The sequence below is a fragment of the Aulostomus chinensis genome, chromosome 1 (genome assembly GCF_037954235.1).
Source record: "Aulostomus chinensis isolate RoL2024-O1b breed Wild chromosome 1, RoL_Achi_v1.0, whole genome shotgun sequence".
In the NCBI taxonomy this organism is placed as follows: domain Eukaryota; kingdom Metazoa; phylum Chordata; class Actinopteri; order Syngnathiformes; family Aulostomidae; genus Aulostomus; species Aulostomus chinensis.
In genome coordinates, this window is record NC_141320.1 from 59030324 (window position 1) to 59053152 (window position 22829).

Genomic DNA, 22829 nt, shown 5'->3' on the forward strand with positions numbered 1-22829 from the left:
ACGCGGGAACACTAAACTCCCACACTCTTTTTGTTCAGGAATGGCCATAAATTATCTATCTCCTCGCTATTTTGCTGAAAGTCTCCAGTTAAATCCTCTCGGGCTTGAATTATTAAAAGAGTTGAAGTGGCATAAAAATAACAGGCTGGTGTTTAATGGGAGTGACAGCGTGTGGCTGTTAAGGAACTTGTTTTGCTGCAGTGTTTTTATGCTGGCTACAAGTGATGAAAACTTAGGGATGTGCTGATTGTTCCCTCTCTTTTTTTTTTTCCCTCCCCTCCAGCTCGGATGAGAGTGAATTGAGAAATGACCACAGCTTGTCTCCTTCTCTGCTCCTCAAGATGATTTAGAGGGATTGTTGTGGACACTCGGAGCATAACAAACCCTCTGCTGAAGCAATGGGAAATACTCCAGTGGCAGCATTGTTCAGGTTTCTCTTCTCTTCCAGACTGAAGAGAGAGAGAGAGAGAGAGAGGGAGCGAGCGCGAGAGAGAGAGAGAAGAGGGGGGTGGAGGCAGGGGGCAGGACTTTTTCTCTCCGGGTCCTATTAAGAGCAAACTTTGTGATTTTGTTCTCCAAGTTCAACCCAGTGCTCTCCAGCCTGCACACAGTTCCTTCCCTCTGCTCTGTCTCATTTTTCCCCTCAATGGTTTTGTTTCTTCGCCTGTTGTTTACCACTGTGTGTTGCTGCATGGGAGGTTTGGACACCGGGAGGATGCGCCGTTTGGAGGAACAAATGCGCAAAGTTGTGTCTCCGGCTGCTCCGGGGTTGTTTTAGTGGAGAAAGGCCTGTAGATGTTAGTTGGGTTGGAATGAACAATGGTGCGGCTCCCTGATGCTCCGGTCGGGGGCTTGCTCTGGTTCCGTCTACTGCTGCTGCTGTGCGTGGAGTTGGGAGCCGGGCTTTCTACTTTCAGTGGTTTCTATCTCCCACCTGCAAACGGGTCGCTCCTCACACCTGCCCGGAGGACGGACGGGGTCGTGAGGACCATTGACCGGATTTACAACGGAGGAGGGAAGGTGGGGTACTTGGTGTACCTGGATGGGAGCCGGTTTCAGCTGGACATGGAGCGTGACGAGTCGGTGCTGTCGCATCACTTCAGCCCCCAGTATGTGCTCGCGATGATGGGGGGCAGCAGCCCTGCGCCTCTGCAGAAGGAGTGCGTGTACCGCGGGACGGTGGACTCCAACCCGGAGTCCCTGGCCGTCTTCAACCTCTGCGGCGGTGGTCTCGAGGGGTTCTTCGCCGTAAACCACGCGCGCTATGCCATCACGCCAATCATCAGGGCAAAGGGACACGAGCACGATGTGCGCGCCCTTCAGGACAAGGACGCGGAGAGCGCGCTCCACGTGTTCACGCGCGAGAGCTTCACTTTCGAGGCCATGCGCGAAGGGCGCGAGAGCTGCGGGACGCGCGACGGGCGCAGAGGACGCAGGGATGCGGCGGGGAGACGCGGGCGCAAAGGTCGCGGGAAGGGGAAGCGGGACAAAGAGGAGCCCGCCGCAGACAAGGGCGACCACGGAGCCCGCGGGAGGAGGTGGTGGAGCCGGCTCACCAAACCGGACACCGGCACGCGGCGCAAGAGGTCGGTCTCTCGCGCCAGGCACGTGGAGCTGCTCCTGGTGGCGGATGACACCATGACCAAGAAATACGGCAAGGACCTGAACCACTATCTTCTCACGCTGGCCTCCATCGCCTCCAAGCTGTACGGGCACGCCAGCATCGAGAACCCCATCCGGTTGTCGGTGGTGAAAGTGACCGCTGTCACCGAGAAGGAGAAGGGGCTGGAGGTGACCAAGAACGCGGCCGCGACGCTCAAGAGCTTCTGCAAGTGGCAGAACCAGCAAAACCCGCTGGACGACGACCACCAGCACCACCACGACGCCGCCATCCTCTTCACCAGGCAGGTAAACAAACCTCCCCCTCATCCTCTTCCCCCTCGTCCCCCCTGCCGAGGCGCCCCCACCGCAGCGTCGCGGCCAGGTGCGATGCTGGGCGGCGGAGTGACGACACGGCTTGTTTATCCGTTGACGCTAGTCAGCTAAGCTAGCAGTTAGCTAACCGGAGTTTGGCTGTTTTGTTGGGAACTCAAGACAAAACACGTATGAATTGAAGCACTTCACGCATTTATACAACATTAAAAAAAAACATTTAAAGTTGTCGACACGCTTATACACAAATAAATGTCGGTGACGTATGATTATTATGATTATTATTGAAGAGTGTTTTATGTCCCAGTATTCAAGCGCGTGGAGAGCGGTCCGGTCAGGTGCGCGTGCACCGCTTGTGAACCTGCTAGTTGTTTCCCTTCACCTTCTGATTTTTACTTTCTCTTTTCTTCTTCTGAATCTTGGCCCTAAAACGCACCTCGGCATCTGTAAAACCGCCATAAAAACTGTATTTCCTGTGTCTGGTGTTTTTCTAGGCAGACTGTTCTGCCCCCCCCCCCCGGTCCCCTGACAGCCTCTGTGTGATCTGAGGCGCGTTCACGCACATTCCTCCTTGGGTATGTTTGAAAATGAGCAGCAGGGTGCATTGCAGAAAAATCCTTAAAACTCCCACTAATTAGGTAGACATCCCATCCTCTCTCTCTCTCTCTCTCTCTCTCTCTCTCTCTCTCTCTCCCTCCAGTCCACATTTTCCCCACCGGTTACTTTTCCAGCGTCTGTCAGCTGGAGCTGGGAGCCGTCAGAAAAACAAACACCAGCCTTACGTTTATGGAGACCACACTCATTTATCCCTTCTTTCACCATCCCTTTCCCTCCCTCCCTCCCTCCCTGGTCCAAAGCCACGGCAGCAGATGCATTTTTCACCTCTCTGGGTGTGGCTTCACGGCGGTTAACTCCAGTAGACATGTCCGATAGCTTCGCCTTGGATTGTGGTGCGTTCAAGTCATGCGAGGTCTTGTCATGGGTGGTGAAGAAGCGAGCGTTACGCAGAGGTGGTGAGGGTTACTTCGGATCTCCCCGCGCAGCTTTGCGTCGTCACTCGTTGGCACGGCTGCTCCTGGTGCATACCTGAGTGTTGCACGCTGCCAAAGAGTCCAGCGAGCTAACAGCCTTGAGGTTTCTCGCTAAGCCTGTTTGCTGCTACACCTGCGAGGGCAAGCTCAGACAGAAGAGGGTGCCATCTGTGGCGGCGGTGGGTGGTTGGGCTCGTCGGGGTGGGCACGGAAACAGATAAACCTCACGAGGAAGAGGGCAGGGACTTAAGTGGACAGGAGCCTTTAATCAAACATGTCAATCTGTGTACTTCTCTGCGTTCTTTGACCGGGCTGTGCTTCTCCTGGCAGCGAAGGTCCGCTCTCCCGTTGATTTAAGGTGCTGTCACACCCATCGTTATATTTGCTGTGGTCTGAATCGGTTGATGAGTGTTGGTGTGGTTTTTTTTTTATTATTTTTTTTTATTTCTTTCTCTACAAAGCGGAAAATGCAGTAAAGCAAAATGCGTCACTGGAAACCACGTGGTTTCTCACGGTTTCTCACCGGTCTGCGCTGTTTATTGGTCAGATGAGTGTCAGGGGCGGGAGCTGGACACTAGTTACAGGAAGTTCTGCGCTAGTGCTTATTTAGACGACTTTTTTCACCTTTTTTGGTGTGGTATGATTGTATTTTGGTGGGATTATGACACATATGTGGTCCAGTATCGCTACACTTGGTGTAGCGTGGATCAAGAGAGAACGTGGGAGGAATTTGTTGTGAGAAATAGCCTTTTTTCCGCATTGGGTTTGGATGGAGGTCATTTTGTCGGCGGTATTTCCTCTACTTTTTTTCCCGCTAACTCGTCGCGTTCTGTTTTAACGCGGGTTAAATCTAGAGTCCTCTTCACCGACCAGAGTTTGTTGGTTCCTCCCCAGAAACTGGACTCAGGAGCACCTCTTCAACAGACCTGGCTGGTTTGGTCCAAACCCCAAGTGACCGCCCTTAAACAAACGCAACATAGGCGTCTTAAATCAAAGCTTCGAGTGTTTTCGTGAAATTGTAGTTCTTGGTAGGAGGGTGATGCCAATCTCTTTTTTTTTTGGAGACTTCACCCAAAACCCGATGTTAAAAACGAATCCTCTGAATAAGCTGCTGCCTCCTGAGCTGTTGTGGTCAAGGCAGGAGGTCAGTAGGTTAATCTAATAAACCGGTCTCGCTTGTCACAATTTGTATGACTCATAAACGTCTCTCCAGTTCGCCGTTCGAGGGCGAAAGCTAGAGAACCCTGTGGCGGAACCTCTAGTATTTACCCTCACATGTGACGTTTCTTTACCTCAAACAAGTCTTAATTGCAGCTCATTTTGCCCGGCATGCAGAACAAGCACATAGCATGACCTTTCCCCTTCAGGCCGTTACCTAAGTAAGCCGGAGACAACAGCCACCACCTCACTTTAACTTTGACCCCTGACCTTTTAGGGTATTAAAGTCCATTATCGTGACTCTTAAGTGCTTAAATTGCTCGTTGATAATTATGACAGGCAGGCAAGCAGATCTGAAGGCGGCGGGGAAATAGTGCGGCGCTGTGCTTGTGTTTCATTAAAGGCCACATTCTTGCGTGCGCCCTTCTTCTTTGGAATTTGTGTGTCCACTCATGTGGCGAGTGTTTCCACTGACAAAACGCCAGTCAGGAAATAACTTTATTTGGTTCAGGTGTCTCATACATTTTAGGTTTTTTTTTTTTTTCGTTTGTTTGTTTTTGGTTGGGTTTTTTTTTTTATTTTTTTAATGTGTGTGTGTTTTCTTCTTTCTGCTGGAAAATGGAAGTATTGTTGTGACACATGTAACATGGCTTTAACTCGATATGTATCTTAAATGGAAACTCAGGAAGGGAGGGCGATTTTTTTTGGATATGGTGGAGCTTCGGTCTGCCAGGTATAAAAAAAAAAAAAAAAAAGTGTTTTTGGGATCGTCTGCATAAAATTCCACAAGTCAAGTCGCTAAAAATGAAAATAAAGACCCCGTTTGTATATTTGCAACAACTGTGAAGAAGATCCTGATTATTGTAGTCCGCTGAACAAGAACTGAAGCTCATTGAAGACTTTGACTGTGAAGTCAGACCGTTCCATTGTTTCCACGTGGGGAGGGGTGCAGCAGGAGAGCACATAGTACTGGAGGGAAGTCTTTGTGGTCTGGTCCCTGTACCCAGAGTGAGCTGACCCATGTGCTGGTGTCACGCAGTGTCACACATACCAGAACAAAACACAAAGAGGGGACTCAGGCTGTTCTGAGAGAGTGTTAGTGTATATGGGGACATGAAATGTTATGCATGGTTGTGTTGGCTTGGACAGGAGACAAAGCCCCACTGTAAGGTGGTCCGGCTGGGCTGCACAGTTCTGGAGATGCACATGTGCTCACCCTACTATTTCTATTTTTCTTCATTTTCTTTTCGCAGCAGTAGCACAAATATTTGGATAGACATTGCTAGCAGGTGCTTGCCATGCCGGCGATACAGAGGGGCTGACCTTTTCAACCCAGTCAGAGGTCACTTTCACTGCTCTCAGGTCAGATTGGTATAAGTTGGGTACCTAAACTCCATGTTAGTCTCTCCTTCCAATTGCGCGCCGTAAACACCTCGCTAACACGGCGCTGCTAAACCACAAACTACAGGCTACAATTATGCTACGATGCACGCTAACTAGCTGCTAGCTGTCATGCGTGTGTGCTGTGTGAATTTCTGTTGGCTGCAAGTGTTGGCTGCATGTAGACTGCATGCTCAGCAAAGGAACACCTCACCTGCGCTCTCCTGACCTTTTTTTTTTAAAACTCTTTCTGACACAAAGTAGAACATAAGCGTTCATTTTCATCCATCTGAACATTGATAAATGCCATAGCATTGTGCTAACTTCATATGCCTTCTTGACAAGCAATCAAACCCATATCTTTCACCTTTTGTAGTAGTTACGTCATCACACGGAAAGTAGCAATCCACCTTTCCTCCCTGCTTGTCCTCTATCTCTACTCTTATCCTCTCTTCTCCCGTCTGGTTTGTCGTCCGTACGTCGGAGTGTACATTTCCCAGCCCTCGCCCCCGTCACAGCTAGCCCCTCTGTTTGTTTTAACTGTTCCTGATATTTCACACGTGCTCCACTTCGTCTGGTGTATGTTGACAGCCTGCAGACAGCTTTTGGATCCTGAAGCCTTGACCCTGGCCCGGGGGTCTGTCAGCATACACAACTGGCCAGAGGGTTGATGGGTCTGCCTGCTAGGAACACGGCAGGCTTCTCCCTTCCTCTCGCTGTGATGCTGATGATCGCTGACTTTAAACTCCTGTTTGCAATCACGGTCAGACGCTACCTTGGAGTGCTGACCTGAGGCAGGTTTGCATCGGTCTTATCATCTCAAGAGCTGATGCTTCCTGGTTCTGCTCACATGTGGGTAACAACTTCGGACTGAAACGGGTCGCTAAAAACTCCCTGTGGGGCCGATGTTAACACTGGAGTGCAGTGCAAGTATTTTTGGGCGCTGAACTTGAACCCCTCCACAGAATCAGGATAAATCAATCAGTGCTAAATTCCAGTACCTGAGAGCACATCTGGGTAAAACCTGAACTCGCCTCCACGTGCCCCGTATCGCTATCAAGGCAATGGCAAGAAGGAATCCGCTCCTAAGTGGGGTTTCACGTTTCGTCTTTTTAGTCAAGCCTCACTGCAACCCCCCCCACCACCAGAAACTTGGTCTGGTCGGACCGACCAACAGACATAGTTGGCAGTAATAATCTCATCCCCGGAGCACTCACGTGGTGTCTCCACGTATCAAACAAGTCACTAATAACAGTGGTTGTTCTGTACCTGAGGAAAATCCACCACATCACTCAACAGCTGACAGCCAGTTAGTCACTGTTGGCCCCTCATTAGTGACCCATCCAGGTCGAGCTGTTTGTTTTTCCTCCTGATGAACACGTTTGTCAAAATCACACCGCAGTGTGTGTGCGTGCGTGTGTGTGTGTGTGTGTGTGTGTGTGTTTAACACAAGCCTTGGCTCAGACTACAAGTGGTACCGCACAGCTCTGATCATCGGCTGACCTTCACAACCGAGCGTGCCACCTGTTCCTCTGTTATTTCTGCCAATATTTCTGTAACTCCTTGTTCTCTCGCTTCTTCTATTTAATATCCGGCATCCACACCAACCCCCCCCCCGCCCCCCCCCCCCCACACGCACCTCCAGGCGTCTGATTCCTGAACCTATTTCCTTTATTTTATTTCTCTTTCCCTCCCCTCACTCTCACCCGTTCGCTTGTCTGTGAAAGGATGAGAAAGTTGCAAAGGGCATACGATTTTTTGATTATTACAAGTATTTATTTTCAAACGTCCCTCCCTCCCTCCCTCCATCACACACACACACACACACACACACGTGTTTCCTGTCACACTGTAACGCTATCAGCTTTCACGCCAAAGCCTCGGAGGGGATTAATGAATAAATAAATGGAACTTGGGGGGGACATGTAAAGGACGTCAGGGTGAGAGAGTGTGGGAAAGAGGGAAAGAGAAACACACCAAATATGAAGGCAAACTTCTCCATATGTTCCTGCTGTTTGATTCCAAACAAACTTTCTTCTATAGTTTTTTGAGCTTTTCTGTGCTTCTCATTTATCCTGCTGTTAATTGGCAAAAGCAGACGTCCTGTAACGTGTGTGTGTGTGTGTGTGTGTGTGTGTGTGTGTGTGTGTGTGTGTGTGTGTGTGTGTGTGTGACTGCTCATGTGCTGCATCCTCTATATTCATACTATTTATTGACATAAGCACTCCCTCTGTGTATTTGAGTGCATATGTGTGTGTGCGTGAAGTGGTCCCACCCAGTCACTTGTGTATATGTGTGTGTGTGTGTGTGTGTGTGTGTGTGTGTGTGTTTGAATGCAGAACACAAGGCAGTTTGTTCCAAACCGATCTACCCAAAGCGGGTAAACACCCTCCCCTGAGAGCCTCTCACACACGACCCAGCAGGCCTGTCAACACCACTTAACATGACGATTCATCTTCTCCATGGGGATGTGTGTGTGTGTTTTTCTTCTTTGCATGTGCATAGATGCCTGTCTCCATGCTTATGCCTGTGCGCTGAATTCTAAGCGTGCTGCGCTGCGACCGCATGTGCACGCGGGCCATGTGCGCTGCGATGTGACGGTATGATTAACTGATTGATCTCGGCGTACCCCGGCGAAGCTCGACAGCCCCGAGGCCTCATCTGTTTGGACGCGTGAGAATCAAAACAAAGATCAATACTCTGGCACCCGATGACAGACACAGATGGAGGAGGATATTTAAAACAGGCCTTTTTCTAATCAAGGTCAGGTTGAAGACATAATGGACTGCAACTATGTTGAATCATGGGAGATGATGTTCTTTTGGAACCTTTCCTTCAAGGAGCTCAACGCTGTTTTAAAAAGGTTTTACTTCAGATTGGCGAATGAAGAAAAGTCGGAGAATAAAAGACACTTAGGACATGGTTCATATAATCTGATATTTAAGGTCGCGAAGCAGTGGGAAGTTCCTGTTACATTTCCAGAAACTTTCCATGGGAAGTTAAGATGAGGAATTTGGGTAATTTTGCTGTTGCAAAAGAGTCTGAAAGTCTCAGTAAGAGAAATATATGGGGCTTGCTTGTGCACTGCGTTCTTCCATCTCATGATCAAAGATTATTCGCATCTATGGGGCTACTCAGGCCACGCCCCCCTGTTGATGTTTCCAGCTTTAAATATTCCTAGAATTTTATCACCCAGACAAACAGAGGAACGCCATGAGTAGATAAACCTGGATTCTCGTGAAACTCTGGGAAGAAACGTCCCATGACAGTTTGGATGAGGTGCTAATCAACAGTGTTTGCTTGGTGCAGGACCTCTGTGGCCACCACTCCTGCGACACCCTGGGAATGGCCGACGTCGGCACCATCTGCTCCCCGGAGAGGAGCTGCGCCGTCATTGAGGACGACGGGCTCCACGCCGCATTTACCGTCGCTCACGAGATCGGTAAGCATGGACACACGCAGAGCAACAACAATACAGACGCGCCGAGGCTTGCGCGTCCGTCAGAGCATCTCTCTTTGATTGATATCGTCGGGGTATTGTCTGATGTCAAACACCTGCCTCCGTGTTTTCTTTTCTCATTCTTGCTGCATGTGGAAACCCGTGGCGAGTCTCCCCGTCTCGTCTTCCAAAAACTCGAGCCATAACATTCCTTTATCCCGCCGCCTCAGGTCATTTGCTGGGTTTGTCCCACGACGACTCCAAGTTCTGCGAAGAGCGCTTCGGCGTCAACAGCGACAAGCGCCTAATGTCGTCCATCCTCACATCCATCGACGCGTCCAAACCCTGGAGCCGCTGCACGTCAGCGACCATCACCGACTTCTTCGACGACGGCAACGGTGAGTGTGTGAGAAAACATCTGGAATAGTTGTGAGAGCCGTTTGCGTCCTTTTGAAGGTTTTACTTAGTTGATCTGCAAATTGCATGCACGGGCAAGCTTTTGTCGACATTTGGCACCAAACTATTCCGTTAATGCGGACCCATTTACAGTCTTTCTTTAAGAAGTGAAAGCGCAGCTAAATACAGATGAGTCATACTTTGCTCCTGCACTTGCACTGACTGATTCAAGTCATATGCTCATATCCCTCCTCCTTCCCTGGCCCAGCCGAATGTCTCCTAGACTCACCTCGCCTTCCCCTCCTGGGCCCCGAGGAACTCCCGGGCCAGAGCTACGACGCCGTCCGCCAGTGTCGCTTGGCATTCGGTCCAGAGTACACCGTCTGCCCCGGCATGGACGTATGCTCCCGGCTTTGGTGCGCCGTCATCCGCCACGGACAGATGGTGTGTCTCACCAAGAAACTGCCAGCTGTGGAGGGAACGCCCTGCGGGAAGGGACGCATCTGCCTGCAGGGGAAATGTGTGGACAAAACACGCAAGAGACACTACTCGGTAAGAGGTAGAACAGGAGATATTATTGGAAAAGGGCAATCCAAAATAGACCCTGTTGTATAATTAGACCTTTTTATTGTTCAAAAACTGGTATTTTAAGCACAGATCTTTTTTTTTTTTCTCCACAGCGTCCAAACTTCTGGAAAAAGGGAATAAACTGCAGCTGCCCTTAAGATGAAATGGATGATCTGCTTTGTTTATGCCACTGCTCGTCTGTGCTATTTAACCTCATTTTTTGGCCAAATTGAATTGAGGCTTAATGAGTTAAATGTGCAAATATGTTCTTGGCTGGCTGAGAGAAATGTGTGTGTGTGTGTGTGTGAGTGAGAGAGAGAGAGAGAGAGGGAGGGAAACCATATTTTCTTGTGTTTATTTGTCACATGACGCGCCCTGAGTCTTACTTGGCAGAGGAACTCGTACACGCGGCTCCGACCCAAGTTCTTGTGTGATGATCCCTTTCCCGCTTCGAGCAAAATGTTAAATCCTTCCACTTACTGCATAATCTTTTAACCTCCGTATATTTCTTGCAGCGTGATTCCACATGAAGTCGCTTTTACTGCGGAAAGAAGCAATTTAATAAATCTAGAGTTTCGGCTGCGGAAATTGAAAAGCTTTTTCCAAACAAGGTTCGCCGCTATAAAATCAGTATTGTCTCATAAAATGTTAAACGTCGCTAATGCGGGCATTTTGTCACTGATGACTCGTGGACGGCTGGTTGGAAAGGCACAATAATTACCTTTCATTGGTGGAATTAAACTCCCGGGGCGAAGCATGTGAGGCCGACTTCATGAGTGGCTGAAGGGATTTTAATTACGTACTTATTATCACATGAGAGTTACTTCCATCTCTTTTTCCACGTGACATCACAGAAGTCTCTCCAGAGGGCTCTCCCTGTAACTACATCACCAACTTCCACCGAACCTCTCCTCCTTCTCCATTTCCCAGGCGTCCAACCACGGCAGCTGGAGCTCCTGGGGTCCTTGGGGTGCGTGCTCCAGAACGTGCGGAGGCGGAGTGCAGTTTGCTCAACGCCTGTGCAACAACCCGCCGCCACGGAACAACGGCCGCTACTGCACCGGGAAGCGAGCCATCTATCGCTCCTGCAATGTCACACCCTGTCCACCGTCAAGTGAGTGTGGCGGCGTGTGCGATGCTTGTCAGTTACACAGAATACATCACATCAAACCTCTCTCAATGCTCCTTTTCCCCCCCAGATAAGAGTTTCCGTCAGGAGCAATGTGAGTTACGCAACGGCCCCCAGACGGATCCGAAAGGAGTGAAAACTTTTGTGGAATGGGTGCCTAAATACGCAGGAGTTCTCCCTAAAGATGTGTGCAAGCTAACCTGCAGAGCAAAAGGAACGGGATACTACGTGGTGTTCTCGCAAAGGGTGAGCTACTCACGCAAGGAGGGTGCAGTCAACTTAAAAAAAAGAGACATCCCCCACTGACCTTCATGGGTCTGATTGCAGGTGATTGATGGGACTGAGTGTCGGCCGTACAGCAGCTCGGTGTGCGTGAAGGGGAAATGCGTACGGACGGGCTGCGACGGCATCATCGGGTCAAAGCTGCAGTTCGACAAGTGCGGTATATGTGGCGGCGACAGCACCGGATGTATACGCGTCGTGGGCAACTTCACCAAGAAGAGGTGAGGAAAAGAGTTTTTGTCATGCAGACATTTGAATGTGCAAGTTGACGAGGGGGAAGGAAAAACTGGAAGTGAGCGCCACTTCAATTATCCAGTTAGAACAAATTGGAAGTAACCATATTTTTCCATACAAGTGCCTCTTCACTTCAGCAACAGGCTGCAATTCAATTGACTCCAGACGCATGAATCACTGTCCGTGTCTCTCATTTGCTCGGCCTTTTAAAGTGGAACTTCTGTCTGGGTGTAATGTTGTGGTCATTGTTGCCGTGGTGAATTTTGAGATGCGGCGTTATTTGAGATGTCACCGTGTCGAATGCGTTCATCTTCGGATGCTTCCGTGCGGTGATCGTCAGTTTTCCTCCTCTTGTCCAACAGTAAAGGCTACACCGACGTCGTGAAGATCCCCGCTGGCTCCACCCACATCAAGGTTCGTCAGCACAAGGCCAAAGACCAGACCCGCTACAGCGCCTACCTCGCCCTGCGAAGGCCCAATGGGGAGTACCTCCTGAATGGCAAGTTCATGATCTCCACCTCCGAGACCATCATCCCCCTGAATGGTTCTGTGCTCAACTATAGCGGATGGAGCCAAAGGGATGAGTGGCTCCACAGCATGGGCCCTGGGGCCATCCAGGAGCCTTTGGTAGTCCAAATCCTAGCAACAGACGCGAAGAAGCCCCTGGATGTCCGTTACAGCTTCTTCATGCAGCGCCGGACTGGCCCCCAGCAGCCATCAGCACCCCTGGTCCCCAATGTAAGCTTGGCCCAATTTCAGAGCAGTATAACAGTCTCATCCACAACCAGAACCACCACCAGTAGCACCACTACACCCCCCTCTGCTCCCCCTGTCTTGCATTCAGGGCCACCTACAGCTCCAGGTCCGTCCACCCCGACACCAGGGCCTCAGTGGGTGACAGGACCCTGGATGACCTGCTCCAGGACTTGCGACACTGGTTGGCAGAGCAGAACTGTGCAGTGTAAGGACCGGGATGGGAAACTGTCCAAGGGCTGCATACTGGGCGCCCGCCCCTCCGCCTTCAAACATTGTCTTGTGAAGAAATGTTGAAGTGGCGGGAGGGAGGGAGGGAGGGAGGGAGGGAGGGGGGAGGTGAAATTCTGTAAATCTGATAAAGGTCTCGAGTGCTGGATGTAGGACTACGGACCAATGAACTGAAGACCTTAAAGAGGAATGGTGCCTCGCCAAGTCACGCAGACACTCAGAGACAGATTGTGGTGTGGTGGGTGCACCGGATTTTCCACCAGACGAATGTTCAGGAATCAAAGTAGGAATGCAGAGCACATCAGGACGATTAGTGTTTGACAGTCGCCCTGGCATAGCGAAAGAGTTGCATGCCGTTCCACGTGGTCTATCAGTGACAATAACTTAAGTTCAGGCCTCAAACCTCGAGGTTTTCCTGTAATGGCATGTGTGTGTTATGTGTTATTCCATGCATTCTTCCACTGGGAGGATCTGGAAGCGTCTTTGGTCGTGTGTGTGTGTGTGTGTGTGTGTGTGTGTGTGTCCGAGACAAGAGCCCCAAACGAATGGGAAGCTATTGACCGTGTCTTTGATTTCTTTGCCTGGCGTTTTGAGCGATCTGTAACCTGGAAGCAACACGACTGAACAAAACCAGCAGGGGGACGAGTCAAATAAACGGGGGACGTTTGATGAACGAACGGTGCACGGCGGTAAGGGACGAACGCTTAACGAGCAGAACCGGCCGGACTTGTTCAGTCTGAGTGCTCAGGTCCCCCCCCCCCACCCCGAACACTTGCAACAACTCAGGAAGAAAGTTCTTCCTGGTGACACAAATATTGATTGTACTTCAGTTGATAATCACCCCGAACAGTGCAGAGGCGACTGCATGAGGTGGCCTCCGGAGGACCGACTTGTCAACCACGACACTCCTTCACGGAGACGAGTCACAAAATTTGAGGGTTTTATTTTTGTTGTTGTTGTTGTTGTTGTTGTCGTCGTCGTTTTTAAAAAGTGTTTGTGTGCATGCTGGTACACACACGCTAGCGTCATTTCTGCACCCAGGCCTGTGTTTAAAGCACATAATGTACCATGTGTCTTGAAGCTTCTTCACTCTGGTTTGTATCGATCATCATGCTGGTGCTAAGGAGGGTTCCCCTGTGTTCTGTTTGCCCGTTTAGGAAACGGTAGAAATGACAACGTGCGCCCTGGATACTCGCAAACACAACAAGAGAGATGCAGTCACTTACGTCCTTTCGCAATTCAACACTTTCCTCATTGTCTTTCCTCCCATTAAATTATGCTCTTTTTTTTTTTCTCTTCTTTTTTTTGTTTCGTTAAATGTCCAAATAATTAGTCTCTTATCCCGGTGGGCGGTGTTTGCCACGTAAATGTTGTCAGGTAATGCCACAAAACGGACGATTTTAAATGATGAGTTCACCCAAAAGAGCTCTGATCGCGTTCGTCTGAGTCTTGACGCTCGAGGCCGACGAAAGGAGAGGAGAGAAGTGGCGCTTTCAAGTCCTCAAGGGTCCGTTCGGAATGAAAATACGCCTCAGGTTGCTTTAGATAAAACATGAAAGGCTCGCTTATGTTTGTCGAAAATTGGTTTTAAAAAAAACCCAACAACGCTCAGTTGATTATATTCCTAAAATAACTTCCTGGTACCTGTTATATGTGGCAAACCCCTCCCATAATGCACCTGTGCAGGACTAAACATTTCCACATGGTCAACACACCACTCACTAAATATCCTGTCTTCCTCCCTCACACACTTACATTTACTCACATATTCTCATATAGCACATTTACACACACACACACCATTGAACCATCCAACTTACACACACACACACACACACACACACACACACATCTACTCTTCTGATGAGGAAAGCCCTCTCGCTCAACGACAGAAACACAGCACTGAGCTTGTAATTTATTGTTTGTACAACTGGTATGTGTGAATAACAAAACAATGAGATTATTTATTGTAGTAATTTTGTATCAAATTACTATTTAACTTAGGAATATGACTGTGCAGAATCATTCCTTTGTAAGAATATAGTGTTTCTTTTCTAGTCATCCACATGAATATATGTACATAAAATCTATATATTTAAATATCTCTGTTTCTGTGGTGTTTGTTCTGCTGGGAAATCAATTCACTCATATATATATATATATATATATATATATATATATATATATATATATATATATATATATATATATATATATATATATATATATATATATATAATCTTTATTTTTTTATTTCATTGTATTCAAATGCATGTGTTGTAAGTTGCGGTTACAAGCCGACATGTACGGTGGCCCTGCAGGTTCAACGCTGCAGCTAAAGGAAGAAAAAAAACAAAACTGCAATTAGCAACTTTTAAGTTCACAACAGTCGATCGAAAATTCCTTTAAGTGACAACAAAGTGTTTGCAGAGTTCACTTAAACCCGATTTGTGCTTTTATTTTGATGGTCAACATGTTCAAACAAAACCTTGCTGCTCTCGGTTCCACTGTTTCCAACGTGGCAGCCAGGGTCGGAACGATCTGATGGAGCGGTGGGACAGAGCGCTACCGCCGTAGGGAGCAGTCTGGACCTGGTACGGAATGAAACCTCAGTAGAATCTCCCAAACATCCAATTAAGAGGCCTTGCTTAACAGAAATATACTTCCATGACCCACCTTTGGGTCCCTACCCACCTGTTGAGAACCGCTACACCTCAGTATATTTCTGAAGGTAAGACAAAAGAACGAGAACAATAAACTCCACAGAGAGTGAATGGGTTCTGTGCACCGATAGATGTGTCGTTAATGTAACGCAAGTGAAACTGACACAGTAAAACAAGGGATGTGACAAAATAAGCACGTTGCTGATTAGTGTCAATATTTATCAATATCACTAATTAATTACATTCGGTACCTGCCAGTACGCCATATTGGATCCTCCACTCTTCTTCTTTATATCGGATAATGGATGATTCCCATTCGCAGTGAATCTGGCTGGCCTTTTCACTGAAATTTAACAAACAAAACTAAACAGGCGATAGCACAGTTATTGAACATAAAAGGCCGAAGAATGACTTCACCAAAGCTGCACAGCTAATCTCCTTGGGTTGAAGCACATATATTTACATTTATGATAGTGTTTTTTTTTTTTTTACAAAGTTGTACTCTAATACTTATTTTTATTATTTTTATGCGTTGCTCCCACACATAACGGACTGGGAACAAGTCTACCTCTACTTTAATAGCCTGTAGACTCATTCTGGATCCAAGACTGCCCCCTTACGGTCGTTGGCTGAAGGTTTGCAGCTTTCCTTATCTTTAATTTATCGTGCAACACCGCCACCTGTCGGCTAAACTTGTGATTGCTCAATTAAGTGACAGAGAAAGCCTCCTGAAATCGCTCTAAACGCTTTGCTGCCGCTTACTGGAAGGTGGCGGTATCGCAACTGAGTTGGTGATTTTAAGGTGGACTTCCTAAACGTGTCCCCTCACAGACTGAACACTTTGCGGTTCCATGTTGTTAAGGAATTAAAAACTGAGAGTTTTACGATCGTGTCACGTAATTCAAGTGTGATTTTTAGCCGAAATTTAAACGTATCGGCTGCTTCTGTATGATATAATAGTTCTAACAATATTGAGGATGTTTGGAGTTTGGGGGGAGAGGTTGGAGGGATTCTGAGTGTGAAAAGTTCCCTTTTCTCCGATGTGAACGGGTTTGAGTTCAGCTGTGAGGTGTTTTTGATGAAACTCCGGTGTAAAGTCGTCCTGCCTGTCAAAGAAGAGCTCGGGTGGGAGGGGGAAGAAGCCGGGGGACGGGGGCTACGTCTGCCTTCGAGTCACCACAGAGGTAGGCTGATGGAAGAAGTGTTCCACCTTAAGACCTCAGCGGCCCCTCTTCTTTGCCTTTCCCCGGGGAGCAGAGCCGCGGAGCCCGACCACAGCGCACCACAGTCGGCCTGGCACGGAGGAGGTGTGTGTAACACCCGGAGCCCCGGCCAGCATGATATGGTTACCAGTCCCGACCAGTTGCACCACTATATCACTCCTCCACACTGTCAACCCTTTCTCAGTTGGAAAGCTTTAATATGTGATTCATCAAAGTTATTAAAAATCTAAAAATAAATAAATAAATGTCATTTAAAAAAAAAAAACTTTTGGAAGTGGGAGCGTTCCACGTCCGTGATATGATCAGAATCCTCGTTGATACGCAGTGATAACGGATGTGCCCGAAGTGACTGACGACAACAGTTCGAAGAGGAAAACTTCACCCTGCCCACAGCTCCCCATCCTCCACTATGCTTGATTATTATGGCAACGCTCCAGGTTGCTGGTACGTTTTCGTTGCGCACGGGATTTGGCCCGTCTCACATCAAAGGGCCCTCGGGAAAGGGGTGGTCCCGGGGCAGGCGCATAAATAGGAGAGGACCGGGTTGGTTCTGACTGCAAGGCAAAAGCAGAGAAGAGAGCAGACGGGTCAGCAGAGCTCGAAATTTATTCTTATATTTTTTTAAGAAGAAGAAGAAGAAGAAGAAGAAGGAAAAAAAAGTAAAGCTGCAAACGAATTTAAAGAGAGAAACTGACACCAGCCTGGACAGAAACCTGTTGGATTTACTGCTGAGATCCAGCTTCATTTACTGAAAGAACTTTTCTGATTTTTCTTTCATTTTTTTTTTTTTGTGTGTGTGTGTGTAACAAGTCTGAGCTGCACATAACTTTTAAATGAGTTTTGCACTGGATTTGATCCCTTTTTAGATTTTTTTTTAATGCGTAATTTGGGGGAGAGTTTTGTGGAAATTCAAAGACTCGCGGTGTGTAGATAATAGTGGAAACTTTGAAGGACTTCCTTTGCTTCATTGCAAAAAAAAAAAAACAACTTTACTATCGTTTTCTCTTTCCACTTGTCGGATTTTAGTTATATGATGTGGTTTCTTTACGTCTCCGTTGGTTTAACTGCCGCTTTATGCGTCGGCGCAGCGCAGGGCGCCTGGGAGGAGAGCACCGTGGTGCCGGTCAGATTAGACCCGGCGGCCCGGTCGGCGAGCGGAACCGAGCCGTGGCGGACTCTCTCCCCTGAAGAGATAGAGAAGGAGTCCGAGATGAGGGTGTACAAGCTGGACGTATTTGGTAAGGAGATGATCTTGCAGCTCGAGCCTGATCAGACCTTCTTGGCACCGGGGTTCGTCTTCCACATTGTGGGGAGTGCCGAGTCCGAACCGACCGGGGAACCCAAAACCGGAGACGAACCGGGTTGCTTCTACTCAGGCACGGTGAACGGAGAAGAGCACTCCGCCGCCGCGCTCAACCTGTGCCACGGACTCAGGGGTGGATTCTACTTTCAGGGGGCTGAGTATTTTATTCAGCCCCGGAACTCGAGTGATTTCCTGGGTGATGAGGAGGATGTCCACACCATCCGCAGGAGAGGTCGGCAAACTCTGGCTGATGAGGGGAGCTCCAAGTGCGGGGTTAACGAGGACGAGGAGAGGGTGCCAAATAATCTGGAGAAAGAGGGCAGGCGCGGAGCGGCTGATCCAGACCAGACAGGTAAGGCTGCACAAACCCCCCCTCACGTCACAAGCTGACATGAACTTTTACCAGCTCACCAGAAATCTTCCGGTGTTTCTAGTTAGGATGAATGCGCTGCTGGCCCGACAGCTGCCAGCGCACAGCGTGCGCAATTTGACAGCGCCATCCACTCACTCACTACCAGAGAGGAAGACGGGAGGGGAGGGAGGAGGGAGGGGGAGAGAGAGGTGGTGGTGGTGGTGGGGAGTTCTTTTCCGAGAGGAAGACGAGGAGGAGGGGAGTGGAGGGGTTGGGGCCAGCCAGAGCCCGGCAGCGCTGAGACGTGTACACTCGCCTCCTGGTACAACTCGCACCGGCAGAAATCCCCCCCCCCCCCAAAAGGATTTTCTCCCTTTTCTCATAATTTCCCCCCAGGAAAGGTCATTTTAGGAATGTGGACCTCGAGGAGGAGGAGCTGTCGGTGGTGTGACGCTGAGTCACGGCAGCTCCTCCAGACACATCCGGAGCTCTCTTTGGAGCCTCTATCCTTCAGAATAAAAGAAGCCTCTGTGGCTCCTGCTTTGAACACTGGCAGAATCCTCCAGATGTAGTCTTTCCAACAAATGTCTCAAGGGTGACATGTGTTCACATGACCCAAGAACCTGGTCTCACCCTTCTCTCTCTCCCCTGCTTTCCCTCAGCCCACCAGAGGACCAGACGTTTTGTTTCCACCCCTCGCTACCTGGAGATCATGCTGGTGGCTGACCAGTCCATGGCTGAGTTCCACGGCGCCGGTCTCAAACCTTACCTCCTAACCATCATGGCTGTTGCATCCCGCCTCTACCGCCACCCCAGCATCCACAACTCCATCAGCCTGGCGGTGGTGAAGCTGCTGGTGGTGTACGAGGAAGAGCGAGGCCCTCAGGTGTCATCCAACGCTGCTATGACCCTCCGCAACTTCTGCCAGTGGCAACGGCAGCACAACCCACCCAGTGACCGCCATCCTGAGCACTACGACACCGCCATGCTCTTCACCAGGACGGTAAGCTGAGGGGAAAAGTGTGTTAAGAACCTCAAAGATTGAGAACTAGACCGGAGGATGATCCTTTTTCTGCCCCCCCATGCAGGACCTGTGTGGCGCCCACTCCTGTGACACTCTTGGGATGGCGGATGTGGGCACCGTGTGCGACCCCGACAGAAGCTGCTCTATTATTGAGGACGACGGGCTACAGGCGGCGTTTACTGTCGCACATGAACTTGGTAAGAAGAAAAAGTACAAGAACGTAAAAGAAAAACCATTCTAACTCCTGATTCCAGTGCTGACCGACCTGTTGCTTCCTGTCCTTGCTCCAGGTCACGTCTTCAACATGCCTCATGATGACGCCCAGTTGTGCTCTGGGGTCAACGGCGCCCATTGGGGATCCCACATGATGGCATCTACCCTGTCTAACCTGGACCAGCAGCAGCCATGGTCCCCCTGTTCCGCCCTCATGGTCACCACCTTCCTCGATAACGGCCACGGTCAGTGCTTGCTGGATAAACCGGTCAAGCCTCAGCCGCTCCCCCAACCCCTCCCCGGAACAGTCTATGATGCGGACCATCAGTGTCGGCTTACCTTCGGCGAAGACTCCCTGCACTGCCCCGACTTGAGCACTACGTGCGCAGCTCTGTGGTGCACCGTGACCACGTCCAATGGTTTGCTGGTGTGCCAGACCAAAAACTCTCCCTGGGCTGATGGGACGCCATGTGGGCATGAAAGCTACTGCCTAGCAGGACAGTGTCTCACCAAGAGCCAAGCTGCCAAACACCAGGTAGGACAAGAGAGCCACTTTAAGTCCACCAGTAGGCTCTGATCCAGGTCCAGATTTTAATGTTATACACCTTTGTTTTCCAGACTCCCGTCAATGGCGGCTGGGGAGTGTGGGGTCCCTGGGGTGACTGCTCCCGTACCTGCGGAGGAGGGGTGCAGTATTCCTTCCGTGCGTGTGACAGCCCTTTACCCAAGAATGGGGGCAAGTACTGCGAGGGAAAGAGGATCCAGTACCGCTCCTGTAACACAGAAACATGCCCTGATACCAATGGTAAGACTTTAATCACAGGCTCATGATTTAAAACAGATGAACGAGGAGTGACTCTGACCCACCTCCGTCTCCTCCTCAGGCCTTTCATTCCGTGAAGAGCAGTGCCTGGCCCACAATGACATGTCGGCCCAAGTGTCTCTGGGTTCAGGGGATGGAGTCGAGTGGGTGCCAAAATACGCTGGAGTTTCACCCAAAGACCGTTGCAAGCTGGTGTGCCGGGCCAAGGGGACCGGATATTTCTTTGTCCTCAAATCTAAGGTGAGGCTCGTGGCTGCCACTGAAATGCTGATGCAACCGTCTTAGTCGCGTTACCTGTGCAGACCTGCAAGGTGAAGGTTCAGCTGTTGTAACTTCTCTCGGCCCTCAGGCTACTGAAGGGGAAAGAACTTTTACTGTTCACCTTCTGACACAGTCTCTTATGTAACAGTTTTTCTAGACATAACTCTTAAGTTCCATCTGCGCCTCTCTGTCGCCCCCAGGTGGCCGACGGCACACCCTGCAGCCCAGATTCCACCTCGGTTTGTGTTCAAGGCCAGTGTGTCAAGGCCGGATGTGACCGTGTAATCGGCTCTAATCAGCGCTTTGATAAATGTGGCGTGTGTGGGGGAGATGGTTCTACCTGCAAGAAAGTGTCGGGTGCACTCGAACGTGCCAGGTAAATATTTCAGACCTCTGTGGAACCTTAAAACACGTTTGTTCAGAATGTGCAGTTTAGTCTAACAACTGTCCGTCTCTGCTCCAGACCTGGATATCAGGATGTGGTTACTATCCCCGCTGGTGCCACCCATCTGGATGTTAAGCAACGTGCCCCTGGCAACGGTCGCCATGACAACAGCTACTTGGCAGTGCGTCGTCAAGACGGAAATTATTTGTTAAATGGTGATTATAAGCTAATGACCATGGAGACAGACATCGCACTACGAGGTGCGCTGCTGCGATACAGCGGGTCTTCGGCGACTCTTGAGAGGCTCCGGAGCTTTGCCCCCCTCCCTGAGCCTCTCATCATCCAGGTGCTGTCGGTAGGGGAGGCCCCAAGGCCCCGGGTTAAGTACAGCTACTTCGCCCCCAGACCGAGCAATGGCGGTTCAGGTGGCAACAACAGCGGGGGCCGCCGCCAGTCCATCAATGCTATCAGAGAGGTAGGCGGAGCTGAGTGGACTCTGAGGGAGTGGGGTCCATGCTCGCAGACCTGTGGAGGAGGAACACAGCAGAGAGAGGTGGTGTGCCTGGACCCCCATGGCCGTCCTTCCAAGGATTGCCCTGAGGAGCTGCGCCCCTTGGCCTCACGGTCCTGTGCCTCGCAGTCTTGCCCCTCCTGGCTTCTCGGAGAATGGTCGCTGTGCTCCAAGACCTGCGGCCGAGGCTTCCGCAAACGCCAGCTGCGCTGCATTGGCCACGACGGGCGCACGCTAACCCACGACAGCTGTGACTCCAAAGACCGGCCGCGACCCCTGCTTGAGCTGTGCTATCAGGGCGCCTGCTAAGAACTGCTCCAACCATCCGACCTCCTCCTCTACACCCACCATTCAGAACTCTCATCTTCACTGCCTCCGTTTTCCTACATCCGACCTAAAGAGGCAGGTGAATGTTTACACCCATGCTGCAGTTCTCCATGGTCACCTCACGTGTCAGCGGCTCCACACTGACTGCATCCGTACATTCCTACCCACTCGTGTTGGGGTCAAAACGTGGAACCGTAGTGGTGCTGCCCCCCAGCTGCAGCAGTGGAGACTGCTGGTAGCCGTCTTGCTTCGTAGCACAGCAGAGGCACATGTCGCCTCCATCACGGAGAGGAATGCCAGTGTCATACTTGCCTGTGCGTGCGTGCGTGCGTGCGTGCGTGTGTGTGTGTGTGTGCGTGCGTGCGTGTGCCCGCAAATGTATATGATGTTTGTCCAAGCTGGGCTGGACAGACACGCGAGGGCTGGGGAGGTTATCGCAGAGTATATAGAGAACCATAGATAGCTCATAGTCGACTTACTCACCCCATCAGGTATGGAAAAGAAGACCGATGTTCAGAGTCGCCAGTCCACGTTTATTTATCACAAACCTGTAGCACTTCATTTTGTCTTTGCCAGCGGCACATTGTAACACCTTTTTGTCTCTTAAGGCCTCGGTATGTCGTACTTTGTGCTTTAGCCATATCTCTCTTCAAAGACCAAAGAGTTTGCGTGCGTGTGTGTGTGTGTGTGTGTGTGTGTGTGTGTGTGTGTGTGTGTGTGGAGACCTAAAGAGGGACTTGTCTCCTGCTACTACTTCATAAGTAAGTCTCTCCTGCCTTCTGCGAAGGTGCCTTTTGTTTTGTTTTTTCTTTTGTACAGAATATCCAAACATTATTTATTTTTGTACAGCCTGTTATATATAATCATGTGGCTTTTTTTTAATATTATTTTTATTTGTTATTGAGATCACAGAAGGAAGTAGAATATATAGAGTATTTATACAATGTTTATATATATATATATATATATATATAAATATATATATATGGTCCTAGGTTCATGAATAAAGTACCACATTGACTTGTGCAGCTGATGTCTCCTTGGTCTTTTTGAAGTTGTGACGCGCACACACACACACACACACACACACACACACACACACACACACACACACACACACACACAGTTCTGGACTCATGTGAAAGCTCGTATCAAAAAGACAAAGAACAGCAAGTGAGTGAGAGGAGCTCCAGGCGCCATTCGAATGTTTTT

The 22829-nt window shown here is 49.6% G+C and overlaps 2 protein-coding genes across 2 annotated transcripts; both read left to right on the forward strand.

Annotated features, from left to right (window-relative positions):
- The first annotated feature begins 529 nt into the window (after positions 1-529).
- On the forward strand, positions 530-12598 carry adamts5 (ADAM metallopeptidase with thrombospondin type 1 motif, 5 (aggrecanase-2)). Its single transcript, XM_086224419.1, has 8 exons — positions 530-1908; positions 8811-8943; positions 9171-9338; positions 9605-9888; positions 10834-11017; positions 11103-11278; positions 11360-11535; positions 11911-12598. The coding sequence occupies exons 1-8, from the start codon at positions 820-822 to the stop codon at positions 12596-12598; spliced, it is 2898 nt and encodes a 965-aa protein (XP_086080545.1). The 5' UTR covers positions 530-819.
- Positions 12599-16894: 4296 nt separating this feature from the next.
- adamts1 (ADAM metallopeptidase with thrombospondin type 1 motif, 1) lies at positions 16895-22611 on the forward strand. Its single transcript, XM_086225240.1, has 8 exons — positions 16895-18073; positions 18736-19076; positions 19162-19294; positions 19388-19845; positions 19929-20115; positions 20195-20373; positions 20595-20770; positions 20858-22611. Exons 1-8 carry the CDS (start codon positions 17449-17451, stop codon positions 21597-21599), a joined length of 2841 nt encoding a protein of 946 aa, XP_086081366.1. The 5' UTR covers positions 16895-17448; the 3' UTR covers positions 21600-22611.
- Positions 22612-22829: the final 218 nt, after the last annotated feature.

Excerpts from the sequence above, each read along its gene's own strand:
- adamts5 (XM_086224419.1), top strand. The coding sequence starts at position 820 with ATGGTGCGGCTCCCTGATGCTCCGGTCGGGGGCTTGCTCTGGTTCCGT. Across the intron at positions 1,909-8,810 it reads CCATCCTCTTCACCAGGCAG|GACCTCTGTGGCCACCACTC; the intron begins GTAAACAAACCT and ends TGCTTGGTGCAG. Across the intron at positions 11,536-11,910 it reads GGCAACTTCACCAAGAAGAG|TAAAGGCTACACCGACGTCG; the intron begins GTGAGGAAAAGA and ends CTTGTCCAACAG.
- adamts1 (XM_086225240.1), top strand. The coding sequence starts at position 17,449 with ATGATGTGGTTTCTTTACGTCTCCGTTGGTTTAACTGCCGCTTTATGC. Across the intron at positions 19,846-19,928 it reads GCCAAGCTGCCAAACACCAG|ACTCCCGTCAATGGCGGCTG; the intron begins GTAGGACAAGAG and ends TTTGTTTTCCAG. Across the intron at positions 20,374-20,594 it reads TCTTTGTCCTCAAATCTAAG|GTGGCCGACGGCACACCCTG; the intron begins GTGAGGCTCGTG and ends TGTCGCCCCCAG.